This window comes from Pleurodeles waltl, chromosome 10 (genome assembly GCF_031143425.1).
Source record: "Pleurodeles waltl isolate 20211129_DDA chromosome 10, aPleWal1.hap1.20221129, whole genome shotgun sequence".
Lineage (NCBI taxonomy): Eukaryota > Metazoa > Chordata > Amphibia > Caudata > Salamandridae > Pleurodeles > Pleurodeles waltl.
The window spans coordinates 1,008,602,693-1,008,624,593 of NC_090449.1; the positions used below are offsets into that span (position 1 = coordinate 1,008,602,693).

Genomic DNA, 21,901 nt, shown 5'->3' on the forward strand with positions numbered 1-21,901 from the left:
ACACACACATAAAGGGCGGTACCAGATAACTGCCTAGTTGCAATCGGTGTAGCTTTCCCTCCTATTGAGGGACGTGCGGGAGGATCTAGATCACCGATAACTAGTAACGAACTTTGCGCAGCCCCCAGTGTCATGCAGAATGGGAAGACAGCCTGGACAGGCGGTTTGCTCCTTGAATTTAATAAACTTGCGCCCAGGCTGCCACTGAAAAAGCTGAGGGAGGCGGTGGAGGAGATTTCTGAAGAGGGGCTCCTACCCTCATCGATGAGAGAGGCGTCAGTGATCCCCAAACCTGGTAAGTACCCCACCTTGCTGGGCTTGTATCACCCGCTGTTCATGGTCAACACAAACACCAAAATAATCAGTAATCTCTCGGCACGTGGTCAGGTGGGAGTAATGTGATTAATAATCAAAGAAGACCAAATGGGATTTATCCCACGAAGGAGTATAGTATTTAATCTCTGTTGACTGGCACAGGTGGAACACTCCTCACGAGGAGATGAGGGACACTGCAGTGGCTGATTTGATATTGAGAAAGCTTTTGATAGAGTGGGATGGGATCCCTTATTCAAGGTACTGAGACAGATGAACTTTGAATGGGAAGTAATCCGATGGATTAAACTACTGTGCACTCATCCTGAAGCCGGAGTAAAGCGGGTGGGTAGTGTCCCCTTTGCAATCAGCTGTTTACTTGAGAATAAATGGCTTCCTGAAGGACATGGGATGGTCGCTTTTACTGATCTTCATTAATATCCAATATCAAAAACTCTACTAAGTTGGTTTACCATATGGTGTCTCTAAATGTTGGTCAGCACATTTGACTGGGCGAAGCAGGTCACATAATTGGTTGGTAAAATCCATGATATTAGGAAATTTAAATGTGTACTTAAGTCACAATATGCTCTTCTTTCCACTGTACATGCTTCCAGAAGATGAGAACTGGGGATTGAGAACTTCCAAAGTGGCGCAAACTGGATGACAACAGCAGAACAGGGTTAACATTTTGAGTTTGTGCCATGATCTGAAGTACTTGTTCAGATGTGTCTATTACAGCGGCAATTTGAGTACTACTGCATTGAGGGGAGCTGCTAAAACAGAGAAGCTTCATTGATAAAGATTTAAAACTCTAGCTGGGGGCAGCATGCTGAGGAAAGACTGAAAAAGAGATCTTGATAAGTAAGGTCTGTGTGTGAGAGTCTAAACTCTCACTGTGCCAAACTCTGGCTGCCTTGTGAGTTACTATCTAAAATGTGAGGTGCTTTACAGATCAATAATACATTCATTGTACAATAACTTCAAGAAGTTCATTCAAAATTAAATAAACAACCACAGAAGCACAAAACTTGTTTCACTGACAAAATATGAGAGGCCGGTATAGTAAGTCCTTGCTTTACCTAAGGTATCCTGTGTTTTTAGAAAAGTACACACGAGAGAGCAGGACATGGAGAATTCAATACTAGAATACAATTGAAGATCCAGCTCTTCCTTTCTGAGGCCACTGGGGAAGAATAACTGATTGCAAAACAGACATGATATTTCTGTGGGATGAGGACCAATTTTATTAAATAATAAATATAAATTAAATAACAATAAATACAAATTGCATTTTACAGTCCTTACAAAGTACTGATGATGTTCGACGAATCTTAATCCTCTTGTTTATGGCCAGACAGATGCTTCCGTATTTGTAGTGAGTAAAAGGGACCTCGTTGTAATGTTGGACCTGACAGCATCTTTCATGAGAGGAGAGGAGAACAGTCTCTCGGTGTCTGATGCAATGTGTTGGGATTGTTCCTCACCTTAGGCCGATTTTCAGTCTTGTGTAGAACAAGTTCTGGTAATGATGAATGTATAGCGTGGGAGGTTTTAGGTTGAACCCCTACTTTGTGAGAGGGATGAATTTTCATTGAACACGTTTACTGCAGAGAGGATGCCAGTTGGGAGCTGTCAACATGTTTACTGCAGGGAGGATGCCAGGTGTGAGCTCTCTACACTTTTACTGCAGGGAGGATGCCAGGTGTGAGCTGTCTACATGTTTACTGCAGGGAGGATGCCAGGTGTGAGCTGTCAACACCTCTACTGCAGGGAGGATGCCAGGTGTGATCTCTCTACACTTTTACTGCAGAAAGGATGCCAGGTGTGAGCTGTCAACACCTCTACTGCAGGGAGGATGCCAGGTGTGAGCTGTCTACATGTTTACTGCAGAGAGGATGCCAGGTGTGAGCTGTCTTCGAGGTTCTCGATCTCCTCCACCACCTCAATAATGGCCTCCGCCTGGACTTGGTGGAGCACATGGGCAGTGTTGGAGCGGAACTTCTCATAGAGCGATTCTTGGCTGAGGGGCTTCCTCCAGTGTCCATAGAAGGTGTCACATCTGCCCGTCACGATCTCTCCGCTCTCCAGGAGTAGCACTACTTCTCCGTACATCTTGTCGAAGTTAGCCACATTGTCCTCAGGGTGCTCCACCACCACCTTCTTCAACAGGTTGATGAGCTCAGGTCTCCTGAGGCTGTCCTCACTGAAGGAAGAAATGCCCACCTTGCCATCCAGGAGGGCTGTGCATGCGTTGAACTGGAATGAGTGTCGGGCCTCATGTTCAGACTCTGGGAAGGACCTGTTGATGTACTTCGAGACCGGAACCCTCAGAAGTACAGAGCAGATGGCAGCGGGGTTGAAGAATCCCATCATGTTGATGACTCGGTTTCTGACTGACAGGGCAGCGTCTGCGACCCAGTGCATGCCCAAGTGAGCTGGGAACCTCTTGAAGGCAATGTCTTGCTTCTCCAAGAGGAAGCTGTAATCTAGATCTGGCACTGCCAGTGGTGAGGGCTGGTAGTCACCATAGAAAGCACTGAACCCTGAGCAGCCGGGCACATCATCCAAGATGAGTGGGTTGGCTTCCATCCCGCAGGCAGCTAGAAGTGCTGCTTCCATGCCAAGGCGGGTGGCGTTGCCAATATGGAGAGGCTTGGCAAGAGTTGCTGCATTGGCCATAGGTGCCCCTGCCAGAGAGGCAGCGATCGCCAGAGCATGGGCACATTGGTCTGCATTTAGGGAAAGAAGTTTTGCTGTGGCAGCAGCACTGCCTATGGTGCCAACAACAGAAGGTGGATGGAACCTGAAGGAAATACAAACAACAGTGTCAGAGAGGAAATAATGACAATACCAACATAAAGAAGGACAAAGCTAAAAATTAGTGTAAACTAAGGAAATATACTTAAAGCATGTCAGACATGCAACATTATTGTTAGCATGAACTATGAGAAGGAATTGAAAATATGCTACGATCTAACTAATTAAGCATTTAATACAAAAAAGAATCCCGTTATAGTGAACAGAAACATACACTTTACCATATTTTTCTTGTATTGTGTGGTATACACATACATGATTTTGTGTCCATCATAGTTTCCTCCTGGTGGTATTTTTGCCCTTTTTTGCACATCAGGCACACATCATAACATTACCCCCCTTTAGGGATCTCACACATAACGTATGGGCTATGTGTACCCTCTTTGAGCATCATAACCGTGACCTGGAGATACTGCAGCCACCTATAGGCATTGTGTGTTGGTCATGGGATATTTATGTCCTTTGTGGACATCACACATACCTCTTGGGAATATTGCTGGCTTCTTTGGAGAAATGCATGAGTCTTCCTTGCACCTCGATGCCCAAGTTGAATGCCAAGAGGAAGTCTGAGCTGGTGGGTCGTGAGCCCCCGGGGAGCACCTGGGAAGCAGCTATTAGAGCTGGCAGCACAGCGCCCGAGGGGTGAGTGGCAGGGTGCCAAGTGTCATCGAAGTCCATGGAGTGTGTCTGTTAGTAGAGGAGAAGAGGGTTAGGAGGTCCTCAAATAGGGGGATCAGGAAGTGAGGTTAAACAGAGAGATTGTGTCATCGACCTATGGAAACAATTTACAGATGTGGAGAGTTTGTTGAGTTGCTGCACAGTTGCCCAATACAGACTCTTTACAGAAGTGGAAACAGACAATATTAAATATTGAAGGAGACAGCATTTATAAAATGTTCATAAACTCATCGCTCTTCGTCTAGGATTGATGGATAAATTGATAGCTGTTAAATTCCTCACCGCTACTCCATTGACATATGCAGCCAGTGTGGGAGGTAGTCGCAGTCCTTTTCTTCCATACACAGAGCTGATTGCAGACAAGGAGAACATGTCCTGTTAGAGAAAGAATTAAGTTAGGAATGAATAGTGCACATAGACACCTAGTGGAGAAAGCATGGGAGCTTGTGGAAGTATGGATTACTCAACACCTTGGCCTTGAGAGTCACCTCATACCTGATGGGGGCTATTAGGAGAAAGACAGGAGGTGAGGTGGGGATCTCCATGAGTAGAGGTAGTGTTTCTGAAGGACAGCTGTTTAGATGATCAGAGGTCCCAAGTTTAGTTGCTTACCCTAGTTGATGCTTGCTCTCCTAGTAGTGTTTCGAGACAGTGAGTCCGTGGTGTGGCTAGTGGATGAATAATTCATGTGGATTTGGTGACTTGGTCTTTCTCGCTTCTTACCGATGATTTCAGGTAGACGGTCACGCTGTTTGTCTAGAGGGTTAATTAATGTGTGGGTAGTCCATGGTGTGATGCTTGAGTAGATCCCAGACTCTGATAAGCTGGTAAAATCTTATGATGATAATAAACAACTAAATTCCAAAATGGGTTTTCATTAAAGAATGGTATGATTCATGAAACCTTGCTTTTTTAATGAATGTCTTATTTTTCTTTTGAGTATCTCAAGGAGATGTGAGGTCTGGATCCTGGTAGGATGTTTTAATGGTTGTGTGTTATGTTTTAGTGGACGTGTACTCCATGGTATGCTTTCTGATTTGGGCCTTGCCTCCTTTTAAAACATGGGGTCTCGACGAGATTATGACATAGGCGCTTTTTAATTGCTGGGTGGTGAATGGTCTGCTTGTTGTGGCCCATTTCTCAGGCTGGATCACAAGGAGATGGTGATCAGGGCAGGTGTAGAGGGGTTTAATGGGTGTATGCTTCATTGGAGTTCAATGGCGTATTTGGTGGTGCAGCGCCTGTCGCCTTTTACTTGGCAAGATCACGAGAACATGGTCACACTCTTTGGTCTAAAAGGGGTTTGTAGAGAATGTTCTATGTCTCTTCTCACCTGGCAAGATCCCAGGGAGACAGTTACACTGTACATGGCAGTATCACAGGCCAATGGTCACACTGTTGTCCTAGAAGGGTTTTTAATGGATGCATGTTGCATGGTGTGTTACATGTTGTGTTCCATGTCTCCTCTCACCTGCAGGATCACAGGGAGATGATGCACACTGTTGTCCTATAAGGGTTTGTAATGGATGGCATGGCATGGTGTGTTTCTTGGTGTGTTCCATGTCGCATTTTACCTGGCAGTATGTAGAGGGCGGTGGCCACACTGTTGGCCAAGCGGGTGTTTTAACGAATGTGTGTGGCGTGGTGTGTTGCTTGGTGTGTTCCATGTCACATCTTACCTGGCAGTATGGAGAGGGCGGTGGCCACACTTTTGGGCAAGAGGATGTTTTAATGGATGGGTGTTGCTTAGTGTGTCAATGTTTCCTCTTACCTGGCAGTATCCCAGGGCGATGTTGAACACATGGGTCGTGCTTCCCACCAGTCCAACCCCGATGCTGTCCAGGATCATACGCTTGCTTCGGTGCCGCACAGCTTGGGACAGGTGATCTGCCTGGACTCCATGTATGAAGGAAGCAAAGCTGCTGGTGACTGCCTTCTCAAGGGGCCTCTCCTCCAGTGCTGGGTGAGGAGAAGAAACAGGATCAGAACTACTGGCGCACTGGGTTGGCATGAGACCAGAGTCCAGCTGATCCAGACCAGCACCAGTGCTTGTTTACATGGGACAATCATTACGCAGGACCCTTGGAGTGTAGACTGATAGCAGACTCCAGCCGGGGCGAGCAGCACCAGATCTAGTAACTGGGACCATGGCATAAGGGACCCAAGTCAAGGTGAGTGACACCAGAACCTGTTACTGGGCCCTAGTGATAGAGAGTGGTCTTAGACCAAGGGGAGTGATACCAGAACCAGTAACTGGACACAGAAGCTACAGAGCGACCTCAGACCAGAGAGTGAGTGAAGAGAGACTTACCTTCCACCACTGCCGAGTGCACCTGCCTGGACATCCTGAGGATGGCCTGTGGTTTCTGGAAGAAGAAAGAGAGAGAGAGCAATATTAGCAGAGTTGTTGCAGTGTATTGGAGCATGGAAAGGAGAGCAAAGGGGTAGAAGAGAAGGGGAGTGGGCAACAGGGCCGAGATGGGGAAGAGGATAGAGAAGGAGAAATAACAGAGGAGAGATTTGAGGGTGGTCACTCTTAGAGCCCCTGGTTTGTCAAACTGCTGTCCAAGAGTGGTAAACGAGAAAGTTCATGGCCCATGGCCAGTCCCAGCCTTTCCTACGAGCAATCCTAGGATGGCACATGACCTCCCCCAGCATGACACATAAGTAGTCACTGCCTGGAATGTCAGCAGTTAAAGTCTGGTTTGTAAACAGCCCAAGGCTTGTACATCGGCTGCAGGACTGGCACCGTTGCCACTCTGTCAAAAGGATCAACCTGGTACACGTGATCAGCACCGCTAACGCACTGAACAGTCCCCAGGATGCACTGGCACCACCCTGGCATATGATGCCAGCCTCTGGACACAAATATGATGTCAGCACTCTGATATTTGATGCCAGCACCTTGGCAAATGAAGTCAGCACACTGACATATCATGAAAGAACCCCGGCAACATAGGACCCACCCTGGAATGTTATGCCCGCACCTTAGGTTGGCATACTGGCAAATGACGCTGGTCGATCGGCCTTTGCCGCCAGCACATAGGGCTATGATGCCAGCATCCTGGCACATCATGTCGGCACTTGAGGTGGTCTCTGTTCTGGTGCAGGCATTCTGATGGGATGTTGGCAGAGAAACAGTCTGGGTATGATGTCATTTAGCACAGTATGAAACGGTTTATCTTACTCCTGACGTAGACGTGAGATGGGCACTGGTTCCTGGGGGCACAGTCTGCCACACTGGCACTATTTACCAAAAGGCACAAGCATTTCATCTGGGACACCGTATTCATCATGGCACAGGTTTATGATCGCTAAAGTAAAGTCATTTTGAAAATCCCCCCCAGGGCTGCCCCTAAAGCCTACTGCTATCTGAAAACGTTGTGTAACGTGCATTACTACACATACTTTGTGAAACAAGTACCTACAATCCAGACCCAAACTCCTTTTACAACAGACCTTAATTACCTTAGATGCTTCTATAATGTTCACGGCAAACATGCACCTCCGCAGTATGAACAGCAGAGAAATACAGGACAAATGGACTAGAGCTGACGATATTAGGACACGTGATGAGGTAAGAATAAAAGGTGCTACCCTTTTATTCACCAACGTACATTTAAAAACAGAAAAACACATTAAAAGTATGAGAACCAACGTACATTTAAAAATAAAAACAGAAAACAACATAAAAAAAAGTATGGGAGTTTGAAAAGTATATTAAGAAAGTACGAGAATGTTACAGTGAAATAAAAAACGAATACACGTGTAAAAGGAATATTATGATCATGTGCATTTTCTAAGAAGTAAGTGCACCATCTGGTGTATTTTATAATAAATCCATCTGTAAAAACGAATTGATTTTCGAGATCGGGAGATAGGTTTTCAGCCAATCTAAAGTGTGTTATGGAAACAAATGATGTCTCCCAAACTGACGCAAAATATACAAATCCAGCCATTAAAGCTCCGGAAACCTGATGTCCGTGGCAGGGCTCACCTGGAAGGAACATTGTAGCATCTTGTGCACTGATGTCTGCCTCTGTCCTGAGAGAGGTTGTATCTGTCCCTGCAGTCAGTCTCTGGGGGAGGTCTTCTCTGCCTCTACAGTCAGTCCTAGTCACAAGAGACGTTTCCTCGGTCTCTGCAGTCAGTGTCCGCCCCAAGAGAGGTCTCTGCAATCAGTTGCTGGTTTCCAGATAGACGTTCTCTGCCTCGCAGTCTATTTCTGTCCTTCTTAGAGGGGTCTTTTCCGCTCCTGTCCTGGGACAGCCCAGCCCTTCTCTCTCTCTCTCTGTGGTGCTGACAGGAAGGGGCAGGTTGGGCCTCTGGTGTTGGCAGATGCTGTGTCTCTTTCCAGGGGTTATATACGCTTAAAAGGGAAGTGATCTCCCCCCAAAAAAGCCCTATGCAGAGTGACATCACTGAAAGGGGCGGGGCGAGATATATCCCGGGCCGGGCATCACCCTCTGGGAAAGACCAGGAAGAAGTCTTGGGAATTCCTGTAGGGCAAATACTACAGAAAAGACCAAAGGCAGGAGGGGCCGGGGGGAAATCCCAGGAAGGCATCCCAGACGGATTCTAAGTGTCCATGGAGCCCTCCCCTGGCTTCCTAAGATGGAGAATGGACTTAGATAATAGTGACCGTGGTATGTGCGCGCGCTCAGGCATATAGTTCTTTCTCTGTATGGTTCTAAATCTGAGCATGTATATAAGTATGAATGAAACCGCAAATTTAGTTTACAATAGAACATTTACATTTACACATATGAGCCCACTTTAAATGATTTTTGCAAACCTCACTGTCGTAATTCGAGGGAATAATACATCATTGTTTTATAAGGAATGTATGAAAAATGATATTTTACTGTGGTTTTTATTTTTGGAATACCGTTTTAAAATAACGGGCTTCAAATAGTGAAACGAAATTATTTCTCTTTGGAAACCTTTGAAAACCTGTGATGTCATATCTCAGGAGCTGGGGATGGGAGACTGCGAGGTGAAGCTCCTGCTGGAATTCCCCACAATAAACATGAACATTCCAATAAGTTAAGTTTCTTTTATGCATCGGGTTGGGGGGAGGGGGGGTCTCTCTAAGTAACACCTACCCGGAGCCTGCAGGGGGCTCCACTCACTGCCTTTGTTTCCGAAGTCAGGAAACCCCGGAAGTTTAGGACTATAACCCCTCGCAGGGGCGGCCGCTCTTTGGGACAGTCCATACTAGACCCCCGCCCCCCCCACACAGAGCACGTTCCACAGGTCCAGGACCCGCAAGTAGAACACGTCGATTCACACCGAGACTAGTGATTAACATTGTACAAAGGTGGGGACATTACACAGCATTCACAATAGAGATGTTTGGCTTTTTGAGGAGCGCACATAGCGCTTTAATGCAGCCTCACAGCGCTATGAGATAAAGGTGCACGGAGAACGGTAGGAGTGATGGTGGTGCAGAGTCTGACGGTGATCAGTGATCCAAGGCCTCAGAATGGTCGTGAGATGTAGAAACCTTGGGGCCTATTTACAAGGAAGTGGAGGAGGGCAGTGCAGCAAGTCACCTTGGCTCACTGCCCTGCGCCACAGGGAAAGGGCAGAAATGCACCGTATTTACAAAATACAGTGCAATTCTGTCCTCTCCCCTGCGCTGGCGCCCTTTAGCATCCCTCTGCCAGTTAACAACTCTTCACAAATTCTATTAGACATGACTCTATGATATGCCAGGGCTCTGCCGTCATGTGCTAGTCCAATACAAATCTAAGGGTTGTACAAATATTCCAAAGTTTTCTCAGTTAAGAGTGTTCTTAATATGATGCTCAGGGTGCCAGTCTGTCCCTTGTTCTTCTCAGCTGTGCCAGACTTAGGATGCTGCTCACAGTGCCAGAGGTCTCCTCACTGTGCCAGAGGTCTCCTCACAGTGCCTGGGGTCTGCTCACAGTGCTTCAGGTCTGCTCACAGAGCAGATGTCTGTTCACTGTGTCAGGATTACGATCAGAATGCTAAGGGGATATGCTCACATTACTAGGGTCTGCTCCCAGTGCCAGAGGTCCCCTCACAGTGTCAGGTGTCTGCTCACAGTGCCAGGGGTCTGCCCACAGTGCCAATAATCCTCTCAGACTGCCAGGGGTCTGTCCACAATCCCAGGGGCCTACTCACAGTGCCATGGGTGTGCTCACTGGGCGAGGGGTCTGCTCACAGTGCTACAGGCCTGCTCACGGTGCTAGATGTCTGCTCACAGAGCAGATGTCTGCTCAGAGTGCCAGGATTATGATCAGACTTCTGGGGGATAAGCTCACATTGCCAGGGTCTGCTCCCAGTGCCAGTGGTCTTCTCACAGTGCTATGGTGCTGTTCACCATGCTAGGGTCTGCTCACAGTGCCAGAGGTCGCTCACAGTGCTTGATGTCTGCTCACAGTACCAGAGGTCTGTTCACAGTGCCAGCGATCAGCTCACAGTGACAGGGGTCTGCTCACAGTACTATAGGTCTGGTAACAGTGCTAGGGTGTTGTTCACAGGTGTCAGAAAACAGCTCACACAGCCAGAGACATACTCACAGTATTAGGGGTCTGGTCACAGTGCCAGTGGTCTACTCACAGTGCCAAAGGTCTGCCCGAGGTGTGCTCTTAGTTCTATCGGTCTGGTCACAGTGCCAGGGGTCTGCTCACAGTGCCAGAAGTCTACTCACTGTGATAGGGGTCTGCTTACAGTGCTAGAGGTGTATTCACAGTACTAGGGGTCTGCTCACAGTGCCCGAGGTCTACTCACAGTTCTAGGCACTGCTCATATGATGTTCAATGTGCCAGCCTGCTGGCTATGGTGCCCATCTGCGCTAACTATGCTCATGGTATGATTGTGCCAGGGAGGGGCACAGATGCTCAGAAAGGCTGAGTCTTTCTCCAAATCCAACAGTCTGCCACAGTGCCAGGGATCTCCTCACAGATGGTTAAAAACTCACTGCATTGCTGGCACCCTTCCTTTTGGCCACTGGAGCTTGCCCCCACTCCTACTAAGTGGACAAGTCCTAAAAAAAGAAGTGGGAGGACTTAACAAGTTAGGCAGTATGCAAGTGACATCATGGTGCATGACATCACGGCGCATGACATCGCCCTTGGCATCACAACCAATGACCTAACAGGAAGTTGCATCAGATATTAACACCTCAGACATATGTTGAGCAGTTTTATTATGACTACATTTGAGTGCATTGCAAGATTTAACAAGTTAAATTTTGCATTGGGGTTGTGTCAAAAAAGTTGTGCACCCCTGAAACAAAATCTGGGTCTCAATTTACACATTTCAGGGCAGATTTACGAGCCCCCTTGCATCGCTGTTGTGTTACATTTTGTGATGCAACAGCAGCGCAAACCTTAAATTAATATCTATGAGACCACACAAAGTCACTTTGCGTGGCTTAGAATGGACTCATAGATATGGGGTAAGGCAAAGCATTGCAAATCGCTGTGTTGTCTTACTCTGCGCAAGGGAGGCATTCCACGAGTGTTCCCACGCAACACCCATGGATTTTGACACATCCGCATATTTACAAGACCTTGTAAAACTAGTGATGTGCCAAAACATTTACTTCTCCTCATTTTTTCCTCTTGCTATGTGTGCTGCGTACTGCAGCACCCATAGAAAGAGGAAAAGGCCTCCTAGGATTGTTTGTGTGCAGGAAGGTGTCCCTTCCTGCACAAAAACAATCATACCTACAACGCAGGCACCCTTGAACCATGGTGCAAGGCTGCCTGCGTTGGTGCTCGGAAGCCCATTGTGCACCAGGGCAGTGGGAAAGGACAGGAATGCGGCGTATGCCACAGATATGCCACATACCAACTATTTCACGCTGACGCAGGGCAGCGCAGCAAGGTGACTTCTTTCGCTGCCCGCACCACAAACCCATAAACATGGGCCTGATTTTTTTAAAGCTCTGCCACAAAGATATTGGCAGCAAGGAGAAACGTGGCAGTAAATCAGTTCTGCTTAATTGGTTGCAAATTCTGCATTTGAATTTTGAAATATCGCATATGGTTAAGGCACCTGCTGCAGAGATCTTTGTGGCCCAGTAAATCTCAGGGAAGAATAATAATGGTAAGATAACTCTGGAGGCTCATGCATGTGCTGGATAAATCTGTGCTTTGCCTGGTCCCAGATTTGAACGTGTCTCCTTCAAAGCACATCATGTAATATGCAGATGATAGATTTGTATTTATGTAGATCGGTAACTGGGTTACCACTTTTAACACAAATATTTTTTTGATAGCTTGCAGTTCAGAACTTGTAATCCTTTTAATAAAAGACAGGGAGCTGCGAAGGACTTGAGACTCTTATTACTTATAAACCTTAGTTTATTATGTAACACATCCTTATTAACACACATATCATTTGTCAATGTATTGTCAGACATCCTACATTGGCATGAGAAGTGCTATAAAAGCAATAAAACAAAGTATTAAATTGGTATTTGTGTAAATACTGGGACAGACCAACACATCAGAGATTCTTAGAGTGCATGCCTATCTCTTGTATAGAGAGACTGAACAAAATAAAAAACATGCATCTCTTAAGTACATATGAAGTGATAACAAGCTGTGGGCCTTTGTTTCCTCCACTGCAGCTAGGTGTGAGGCTCCAGACTGCTTCCAGCCAGGCTAATCAAACAAAGGAAGGGCTGATGGCCTCTTAATTTCAGCCTTGTGTCCTGGGCCAACAGGAATTTAAAATAAGAAAGCCCTCTCTGGTCCTGCATGTTGCTGCTCAGAACAAAGGAAAGCATACAACGTGCAGACACTGTTAACGCGTGTGCAGACCCTGCTGAAAGTGTCCTGGTGCATTGGACGAAATCACTATATTTTTCTGGGTGCTGAACTTGGCACAGTGGACTGTGAAAATAGTGGGTGGCCGCCGCCCACTTGCATGTACCCCTCACCTGTGCCCTGCTCCTACTCCAAAAAAAGTGACGAAGAGCCTTGTGATTCTTGTTGACGAAGATCAACGAACCCCCAGATTGCAGCAGTGCCTTCTTCCAGTTGTTTCGGCTCCGCAAGATTAAAAATATCAGGATTTTCTTCTCTACTGAGGCGATCATTCAGATTGTTCTTGCACACGTGATGTCCCGCATTGATTATGATAATGCTCCCTACTTAGGTCTCCCTAAAGGTCTGAGTCAAAGATTGCAGCTTGTGCAAAATCAAGAAGCTAGATTGGTATTTCAGCAACCTAGATACTGTCACACTAAACCATTGTTAAAGAAACTGCGCTGGCTTCCAGTTGCACAAAGAGCACTGTTTAAAACAGGCTGCATGATTTTTAAAATCTGTCAGAGCAAAAGCACCTCCTGTGTGTCTTCCAAACCACAGAACTACGGGCCAGATGGATGAAAACAGGGGTCTGCTAATCGCAAAATGCGAATTTTAAGAAATGAGTCGCAATTGGCCATGTAACAAAATTGCGATTCGGAATTAGCGATTTCTTAAAAATCGCTATCTGTGCTTTGCGAGGCCCATTTTCCTAATCGCAATTTTCAAGAAGCGAGAAAGTTCGAGAATGCACACCTGGAGGTGATTGATGACTCATCAGCAGGAAATGAGTCATCCCAGGCAGGTACAAAAGCCACACCCAAGCCAGCATCCAGAGGGAGAGCAGCCCAGCCACTGTGAGGAGCACTGTGAAGGAGTAGAATCATCTGAGCCACCATGGAGCCCCAAGGTCCTGGAGCAGAGAAGCAGGAGAGGAAGCGCAAGCTCAAATTTAGTGAGCAGGAGCTGGAGCTCCTAACAGAGGAGGTGGTGAGGAGCCATGACTGCCTGTTTGGCAAATCCTCCCTCCAGGTGCCAGCGAGCGAGAAGAGGAGACTCTGGCTGGACATTCAAACGAAGATTTGCGCCATTGGAGTGGCCCAGCGCTCCTTAGATGAAATCAAGAAGCACTGGTATGACCTGCGGTCCCGGGCCAAGGAGAGGGTGGCAAGGCAACTTGCAGAGGCCAGGAGCACAGGAGGTGGACCACCAACAGAGCCACCTGCCACACCACTGGAGGACCTAGTGGAATCAACCCTCCTACCAGAAGCAGTGACTGTGGTCACTGACATAGACACCTCGGCCCAACCAAGTACCAGCCAAGGTAAGTGCCAAATCTGTTGTGTGAACACTGTATGTGCATGCATAAAAGCCACGTAGGAATTAGCATGCAATGTGAAGTAGTGTGTGCAGTAGTCCACTCCACATCTCATTAGCAGCCAAAACATGCATTATGGGAGTCGCGGTCCACAAACTAGAACAGACAGCGGCATGATAATGTTAGCAAGCATAGGGACACCCAAGGTAACACAATCATGTACAGCAGTATGTATAGTATTATTGCCATTTCTGGACAGATAATGTAACATACAGAACTGACATGCTCCATATTGTTGTTGCAGGTGGGCCTGGCACAGCAGCCACAGCAGAGACGGGTGTAGTGGACACGGACACGCAGCTGCCCTTAGACAACAACACCAGTGGGTCCAGCAATCTTCCTACTGTGCGCCGCAGGCATAGGCCGTTACCACTACCGGACCTCAGTGGTGACTCAGATGTGCAGCAGGAAAGTTCCGGCACACCATCCGCATCTGGGATGCGCAGCCAGGTACCGGAGGACAGGTGTCCTGCAGCGCGTCGTCCACGTGCCCCAGTGTCACTACAGCAATTGCAGGAGGCAGCTGAGGGTACATCCCTGTTCGGTGGACTGGAGGCTGCAATGTTGCAGCAACAACGGCAGCAAAATAGAAGGATCCAAAGTTTGGACAGGAGCCTCAGAGTCCACAATCGGAACACGGTCGGACTGCATCGGAGACTGGACAGCCTCAATGAGAACATAAACCAGCTGCGTGAGGGACAGGTACAGGCCTCCCAGGACACTCGTGAGTTGACAACTGCTGTGCGTGACCTGTGCGAGGAGCTGCGACAAGAACGCCTGAGTAAACGCAGACATGAGCACCGATTCCGCACCATGTTTGCAACATACTGCCGGTCATCCAATCGCATGGCCAACTCCACCGCCCTCATTGCCGATCGTGCTGTGGCGGCCCAGGTTGAGGCTTCACACACCAGTAGGGATGTGGTCCAGGCCCTTGTGCAGATCACCACTGTGATCGAACAGGTATTGGGACAGAGGTCGGCCACTCCGAGTGAGGTTGCCTTGGGTGACACGGAGGATACCTCAAGCCTCAGCAGTGTGCACCTACCAGCTCCAGACCACAGACGGCGCAGTGCCAGGCGCAGCACTGCCACAGAGCCTGACATTCAGGGTGCCAGTGATGCAACTGGGCACCCCAGTGGTGTGCGAGGGAGGAGGAAGTGACTTCTGCCTCATTGACTCTGGTGTCCCCACTATGGAGTAATAGTATGGGACTCTGTTCATTTGTTAATTTTCGTTTTGACAATCCCCCTTTTATTTTACACATCACAATTCTGAACCTGCCGTAAAGGAATACATTTTATTTCTCACTATAGCTACAGTAGTCAGTAGAGTTTGATTGTGCATACTCACATCTGGAATGGTTGTGTGTGATGTCAGCAGGCCTTTGCCGTCCCTCTGCTGCACTGGTCCTGTCTGCTGGCTGTAGAGGTGGTATGGGATCGTCATCCTCAACTGATTCGGTGTCACTGATTTCTATAGGTATGCCCCTGGTTGTAGCTATATTGTGCAAGATTGCACAAGTAGCCACTATTATACCTGGCCACAAGATCAGTTATGATGTAGGTGGCATTGCATATCTCCTGTTTATTCATGGGATGTTGGTGTTTACGGTTTCGGTACACATACTCTGTGACTGATGGTGGACACATTGCCACATGTGTGCCATCTATGGCACCTAGGACGTGGGGGAAGTGTGCAATTTGATAAACGTTAATTTTTGTCTGCTGTATTTCCTGTGGGGTGTGGGGGAATCGGATGTACTGTTGGAGTTTGCTTAGCATGGCGTTGATACATGCATTGACAAATCAGAAGAGGGTGTTCTGTGTGACCCCCCCAGCCGCTGCTATGACCCCTTGATAGCTCCCTGAGGTAAGTAGGTGGAGGGTGCATGATACCTGCCCATGCTATGTGTCCTTAGTGTTCTGCGCTGCAGTATGGGTTGTAGCTCAGCTATGAGATCATGAATCATGGCTGAGTTCACCCTATACCTCTCACATATGTTCTCCTCTGTCACGTCAAATAGTGTAATGCTCCCTAGAAATGCGCTCCTGTCTCCTCCTCCCTCTCCTCAAACCTGCCAGGATCCTCATCCTCCTCGCCATGACGTAGAGTGCAGCCATTGTGGTGGGGGGTCTGAGGCATTCTGGGCCACTTCATATAGGTTGCACCTGGTTACCACCTGCTTTCACTTAGTGGTATTTTGCATGTGCAAAATGCCATTCTGCAAAAAATCGCTAATTGCGATTTTTTGATGCATCTCTTTGGGATTCGGATTTTGCGATTCGCATTTTGCTTCTCGCAATTTCCTACTGGAAATACTGAATTGCAAAATGCGACTCGCAAAACCAGGTCGCAACGCAAGAAATCGCAAATTTAGCAATTTCTTATTTTTGGTCTGCGAATGCCTTTCATGCATCGCAGACCACGTTTTTGCACTCGCAAACGGCCGGTTTTTGCGATTCGCACCGTTTGCGAGTGAAAAAACTTTTCATACATCTGGCCCTACATCTCCAGGCGTAACCTCAGAGCAGCACACCTCAGTCTTTTAGAGGTCCCTAAGTACAAGAAGAAAAGGCTGGGGGGGGGTACCAGGGTTGCGGCATTGGCTCCTGGAACTCTCTCCCAGACAACATAAGAGCAGCCACCTCTCATGAGAAATTTAGAACTCCCCTAAAATCATGGCTTTTTAGACAAGCCTATGATATGCCTCTCCGCCCTGCTTCTAGTGCTCCCAGCACCAAGAAACCTTTCGGTGAACCAGCGCTTTAGAAGTTACACATAACATAACATAACAGTGGCAATGTGCCAGAGGTCTGCTCATAGCATCAAGGGTCTCTGCTCACTGTGCAGAGGTCTGCTCACAGCACCAGGGGTCTCTGCACACAATGCCAGGGGTCTGCTCACTATGCCAGAGGTCTGCTCACAGAGCCCGGGGTCTCTGCTCACAGAGCCAGGGGTCTCTGCTCACAGCACCAGGGGTCTCTGTTCACTATGCCAGAGGTCCGTTCACAGTGTTAGGGGTCTGCTCACAGTGCCAGATGTCTGCTCACAGCACCAGTGGTATCTGCTCACAGTGCCAGGAGTCTGCTCACTGTGCCAGAGGTCTGCTCACAGTGCCAGGGGTCTCTGCTCACTATGCCAGAGGTCTGCTCACAGTGCCAGGGGGTCTACTACTCATTACCTCCCGTGCCTCCCTCACCTTCCTTTAAGACCAATGAAGCTCCTTGCCTCCCCTAGACCCTTCCCTTTTAAAAAGTCCCCCCACCCGACTCCACCTGTTTTTTCTTTTCTAGCCTAACTAGACTTACCTTTTCTTTCTCCTCTACAGCAGGGCCTGGAGGGGCATTGTGTTGCCGCATGGCGGGTGCTGAGCTCCTCGCAGTGGGGTCCCGGCCGGAGCTTCTTCCTGGAGGTGTGCAGGGCTGCCTTGCTGGAGGCTGTTTCCGAGTCGGCTGATGGAGTCGGTCAGCTCTATGGTGGCTGGGGCTGCGCTTCCAGATCTTAGCCTCGTGTTGCTGGACGAGTTTGCCGGTTGGTTTCGTCTTCTCTCTCCTGGTAAAGCGGGTGGTTTATACTCGCGTTTTTCTTATTTTTGGTTGATTGGTGCTGGGTCTGTGCCACATTTTTATTTGCTGATGGTTGGGGGGGGGGGGGGGAGTTTCTCTTCCCTATTTAGCTGGCTTCTGTTTGGAGTAGCAGTGGCTATTTGGTCATGTCGGTGCAGGGACTAGGAAAGAGACGCCGGATTGTATCTTCCTCCTCCTCCTCCTCGGAGGGGGAGGCTGTTGCGGTTCACGTTCAGCCGCCTGGTGGGCACCAGGTTGCGGTGGGGACTCTTGCCCCTCTCATGTCTAGGGAGGAGGTTCAGGACATGATTGAGGTGGCTGTGTCCAAGGCTCTTCAGGCTGGGGTGACCCGCCCTGGGCGTCCTACCTCTCGCCCTAGTGGCGGCAGAGGGGTCCTCTTCCTCAGAGGATGATGCTCCTTCTACGTCTTCTGGTAGGAAGTATGTCTCCAGGGAGGAGATGGAGGATGTTCTGGCTCATGTTCGTGACAATTTGGGCTTTCCTGTTTTTTTCCCTCCTTGGGCTGACTCCCGCTTGTTTCTGCAATATGTTACTCCTTCTCGGTTTGCCATACCTTTCCAGGGCCCGGTTAAGGATATGGTTTTCCGTTAGTGGAAGTAGGTTGACAAGGCCCAGGTTCCTTGTTTTCTTCAGAAGTTATACTTGCTGCAGGGGGATGAGGATTTACCACCTTCCATTAAACTGGATTCCATGTTGGTTCCTTTAACTGGCAAAACTGTGGTCAATCCGGAGGACTGTATTCCTGCTGATGCCACTGACGGGAAAGTGGATTCTGGTCTGAAGAGGGCCTTTGCTGCTGAAAATTTGGCTCTTAGGATTGGTTTTTTCTCTGCATATTCTGCACAATCTTTGGTTCAGGACTTTGACAAATGTACGGTGGCAGTGCAGGAGGGCTCTGAATGCTCGGAGCTGCTAGCTGTTATGGGACAGCAGGCCAGGTTGCTGGCTGATATGTCTTCTGATGTGGTCCGCAGTTCGGCTCTGGAATCAGGGGCCTTGATTGGGGTCTGGTTGTATATATGGGAGGCTTAACTCGGGGGAGAAGACTGCTCTCCTGTGGCTTCCCTTTGAAGGTCAGGCACTGTTTGGGGATCAATAGCCCCTCCATGATTTCCAAAGCTTTTAATGACAGGAAGCACGCCTTGCCATATAAGGGTGGTTCCTCGTTGGGTAAAGGTTGGCGGAGGCATTCTCGGCCTTCTCCCAAGTTTGATTCCAAGTCTTTTTCTTCCAGGAAACGTTGTTTTCAGCCCCGGTTTTCTCCTAAGAGATCAGGTCCTTCTGTTCGGGGTGGCCTCAAGAAGGGATCCTGACAATCACTGTTGGACTGGAGGTTGGCTGGTTGAGGGTCGGCTTAGATACTTTCTTCCAGATTGGCAGGGGGATGTCAACGATCGCTGTGTCCTGGACATTGTGGAGAATGGCTACGCCATCAACTTCGATCTGGTTCCTCCAGATACTGGGGTTCGTCCGACACCCTTGCCTGCAGCCGGTACCAGGAGAGCAGCTTTGCTGGAGGGTGTCTGAGACTTGCTGTTGAAATGGGCCATCTCCTGGATTCCTGTCGGAGAACGGGGCCAGGGTGCTTATTCCCTCTTGTTCCTTGTCCAGAAGGTGTCGGGGGTTTTCGTCCGGTCCTGAATCTAAAGTGGGTAAATTCCTGGATCAAGACTGTGCACTTCCGGATGTTGTCCATTCAGGCAATTTTTCCTCTGATCAGTCCGGGGGAGTTCCTGAGTTCTCTGGATCTGCAGGATGCTTACCTGCACATCCCTGTCACCTTTTCCTTTCAGAGGTTCCTCTGCTCTGCAAAAGGCCTGGAGCATTTTCAGTTCTGTGTTCTTCCGTTTGGCCTTGAGTCCTCTCCCAGGATTTTCACCAAGGTGCTGGCTCCCCTGGTGGCCTTTCTTCATTCCGAGGGGGTGTTTGTCCATCCATATTTGGACGATATTTTGATTCAGGCTCCCAGCAGGGAACTGTTGGGGGTTCATGTGTTGAGAGTTTTGCTGATCCTCCAGGGTGACAGGTTTTTGGTAAATTGGGGGAAGTCAGATTTGGCTCCTTCCCAGGCCCTGGTGTTCATCGGCCCAGTTTCTGAGTCTGCAGGGTTTGGTGACTGTGTCGGAAAGGAGGCTGCTAGGCCTCCGAGCGCAGGTGATTGCTGTTTTGTTACAGGGGGCTCCCAGGGCTCTCCAGTGGTTGTGCCTGCAGGGTCACTTGAATTCTGTGATTTTTCTGGTGCCTTGGGCACGGTTTCATCTTGTTTGCCTGGTCAACTGGTTTTTCTCCCATTGGTCTCCGGATCCGTGCGATCTTCAGACGAGGATTCCTGTATTAGGGTTCATTCGCAGGGACTTGGGTAGGAGGCTGGTGCCAGCTCATCTTTAGTTGGGGGTGTCTTTGGCCCCTTCGGTGCCTGTGGTGGTGACGACCGATGCCAGTCTCTCCAGTTGGGGCGCCTGGATGGGGTTGGGCAGGTACAAGGGTTTTGGTCTCTCCAAGAGTCGGTCAAGTCCTCGAATTGGCAGGAATTGAAGGTCGCTCTTCTTTCTCTGGTGCATTTGCAGGTGCTCCTGCGGGACAAGGGTGGGCTTGTCCAGATGGACAACTTGGTCATCCAGTCTTACATTGCCAGGCAGGGTGGGAACCAGGCCCGGCCTCTTTTTCGGATTGCGAGGGACATTTTCGTCTTGGCTCAGGGCTTTGTTTTGTCTCTTCAGGCCACATACATTCAAGGGGTGGTCAATGTTCAGACGGATCAGTTGAGCAGGGTCATTCCTTCCTCCCAGGTTTTTTCCCTGGTTGTCTCTGTTCCATCGTCTGGTATGGACGTGGGGTCGTCCGGTGCTGGATTTGTTTCCCTCCCCAGAGAATGAAAAGGTGATGAGCTTCTGTTCCTGTTTCGGTGCCCTCAGGCATGGGCAATGGACGCAATGTCTTGTCAATGGCCACGGGGTCTTCTTTATGCATTTCCCCCTTTTCAGTTGCTCCGTGCCTTTCTGGTGCGGGTCTGCCTGCTGGGGACAAGGGTTGTTTTGATCACTCCTCGTTGGCCTCGGGCGAATTGTTTTCCGTTGCTTGGGTTGCTGGCCTCTGGTCAGTAGTGGACTCTTCCTCTCCATCCCTCTCCTCTAGCGTTTCCTTGCCTGTCCCGGGGGTCGTGGTGGAGGCTGCACTTGACGGCTTTGAGGTTGAACGGTGGGGGTTGACGGAGTTGGGGGTTCCTGGTCCGTTGACTGGGACTTTTTTGGCCTCCAGACGCCATTCCACATTGCTTTCCTATGGTCATCAGTGGAAAGGTGTTTTCGGCTTGGTGTTTGCGTCACCAGGTAGATCCTACGGTGGCGTCTCTGTTTGTGGTGATGTTGTTTTTGCGGGATGGGGCTTACATGGAGTTGATTGTTGCTACTCTGTGGGTGCAGTGGGTGGCTATTCAGGCTTTAGGGGTTGTAGGAAAGTACCATCTTGCCTGGCATGTTACCCCCTTAATTCACTGTATACATGTTGTTTTAGTTGTATGTGTCACTGGGACCCTGCCAGTGTGCCCTGTATGTGTTACCTGTGACTAACTGTCTCACTAAGGCTCTGCTAACCAGAACCTCAGTGGTTATGCTCTCTCATTTCTTTCCAAATTGTCACTAACAGGCTAGTGACCAATTTCACCAATTTACATTGGCATACTGGAACACCCTTATAATTCCCTAGTATATGGTACTGAGGTACCCAGGGTATTGGGGTTCCAGGAGATCCCTATGGGCTGCAGCATTTCTTTTGCCACCCATAGGGAGCTCTGACAATTCTTACACAGGCCTGCCATTGCAGCCTGAGTGAAATAACGTCCACGTTATTTCACAGCCATTTACCACTGCACTTAAGTAACTTATAAGTCACCTATATGTCTAACCTTTACCTCGTAAAGGTTGGGTGCTAAGTTACTTAGTGTGTGGGCACCTTGGCACTAGCCAAGGTGCCCCCACATTGTTCAGGGCAAATTCCCTGGACTTTGTGAGTGCGGGGACACCATTACACGCGTGCACTATACATATGTCACGACATATGTATAGTGTCACAATGGTAACTCCGAACATGGCCATGTAACATGTCTAAGATCATTGAATTGTCACCCCAATGCCATTCTGGCATTGGGGAGACAATTCCATGATCCATGATCCCCGAGTCTCTAGCACAGACCCGGGTACTGCCAAACTACCTTTCCCGGGGTTTCACTGCAGCTGCTGCCAACCCCTCAGACAGGTTTCTGCCCTCCTGGGGTCCAGCCAGGCTTGGCCCAGGAAGGCAGAACAAAGGACTCCCTCAGAGAGAGGGTGTTACAC

The 21,901-nt window shown here is 48.8% G+C and overlaps 1 protein-coding gene across 1 annotated transcript; it reads right to left on the reverse strand.

Annotated features, from left to right (window-relative positions):
- Window positions 1-2,170: 2,170 nt before the first annotated feature.
- On the reverse strand, window positions 2,171-12,889 carry LOC138262469 (cis-aconitate decarboxylase-like). The gene is made up of 6 exons (XM_069212363.1): window positions 12,731-12,889; window positions 6,122-6,176; window positions 5,582-5,769; window positions 4,093-4,185; window positions 3,614-3,819; window positions 2,171-3,118 (listed from the first exon to the last, which is right to left on the reverse strand). The coding sequence occupies exons 1-6, from the start codon at window positions 12,887-12,889 to the stop codon at window positions 2,197-2,199; spliced, it is 1,623 nt and encodes a 540-aa protein (XP_069068464.1). The 3' UTR covers window positions 2,171-2,196.
- Between the last annotated feature and the right edge of the window lie 9,012 nt (window positions 12,890-21,901).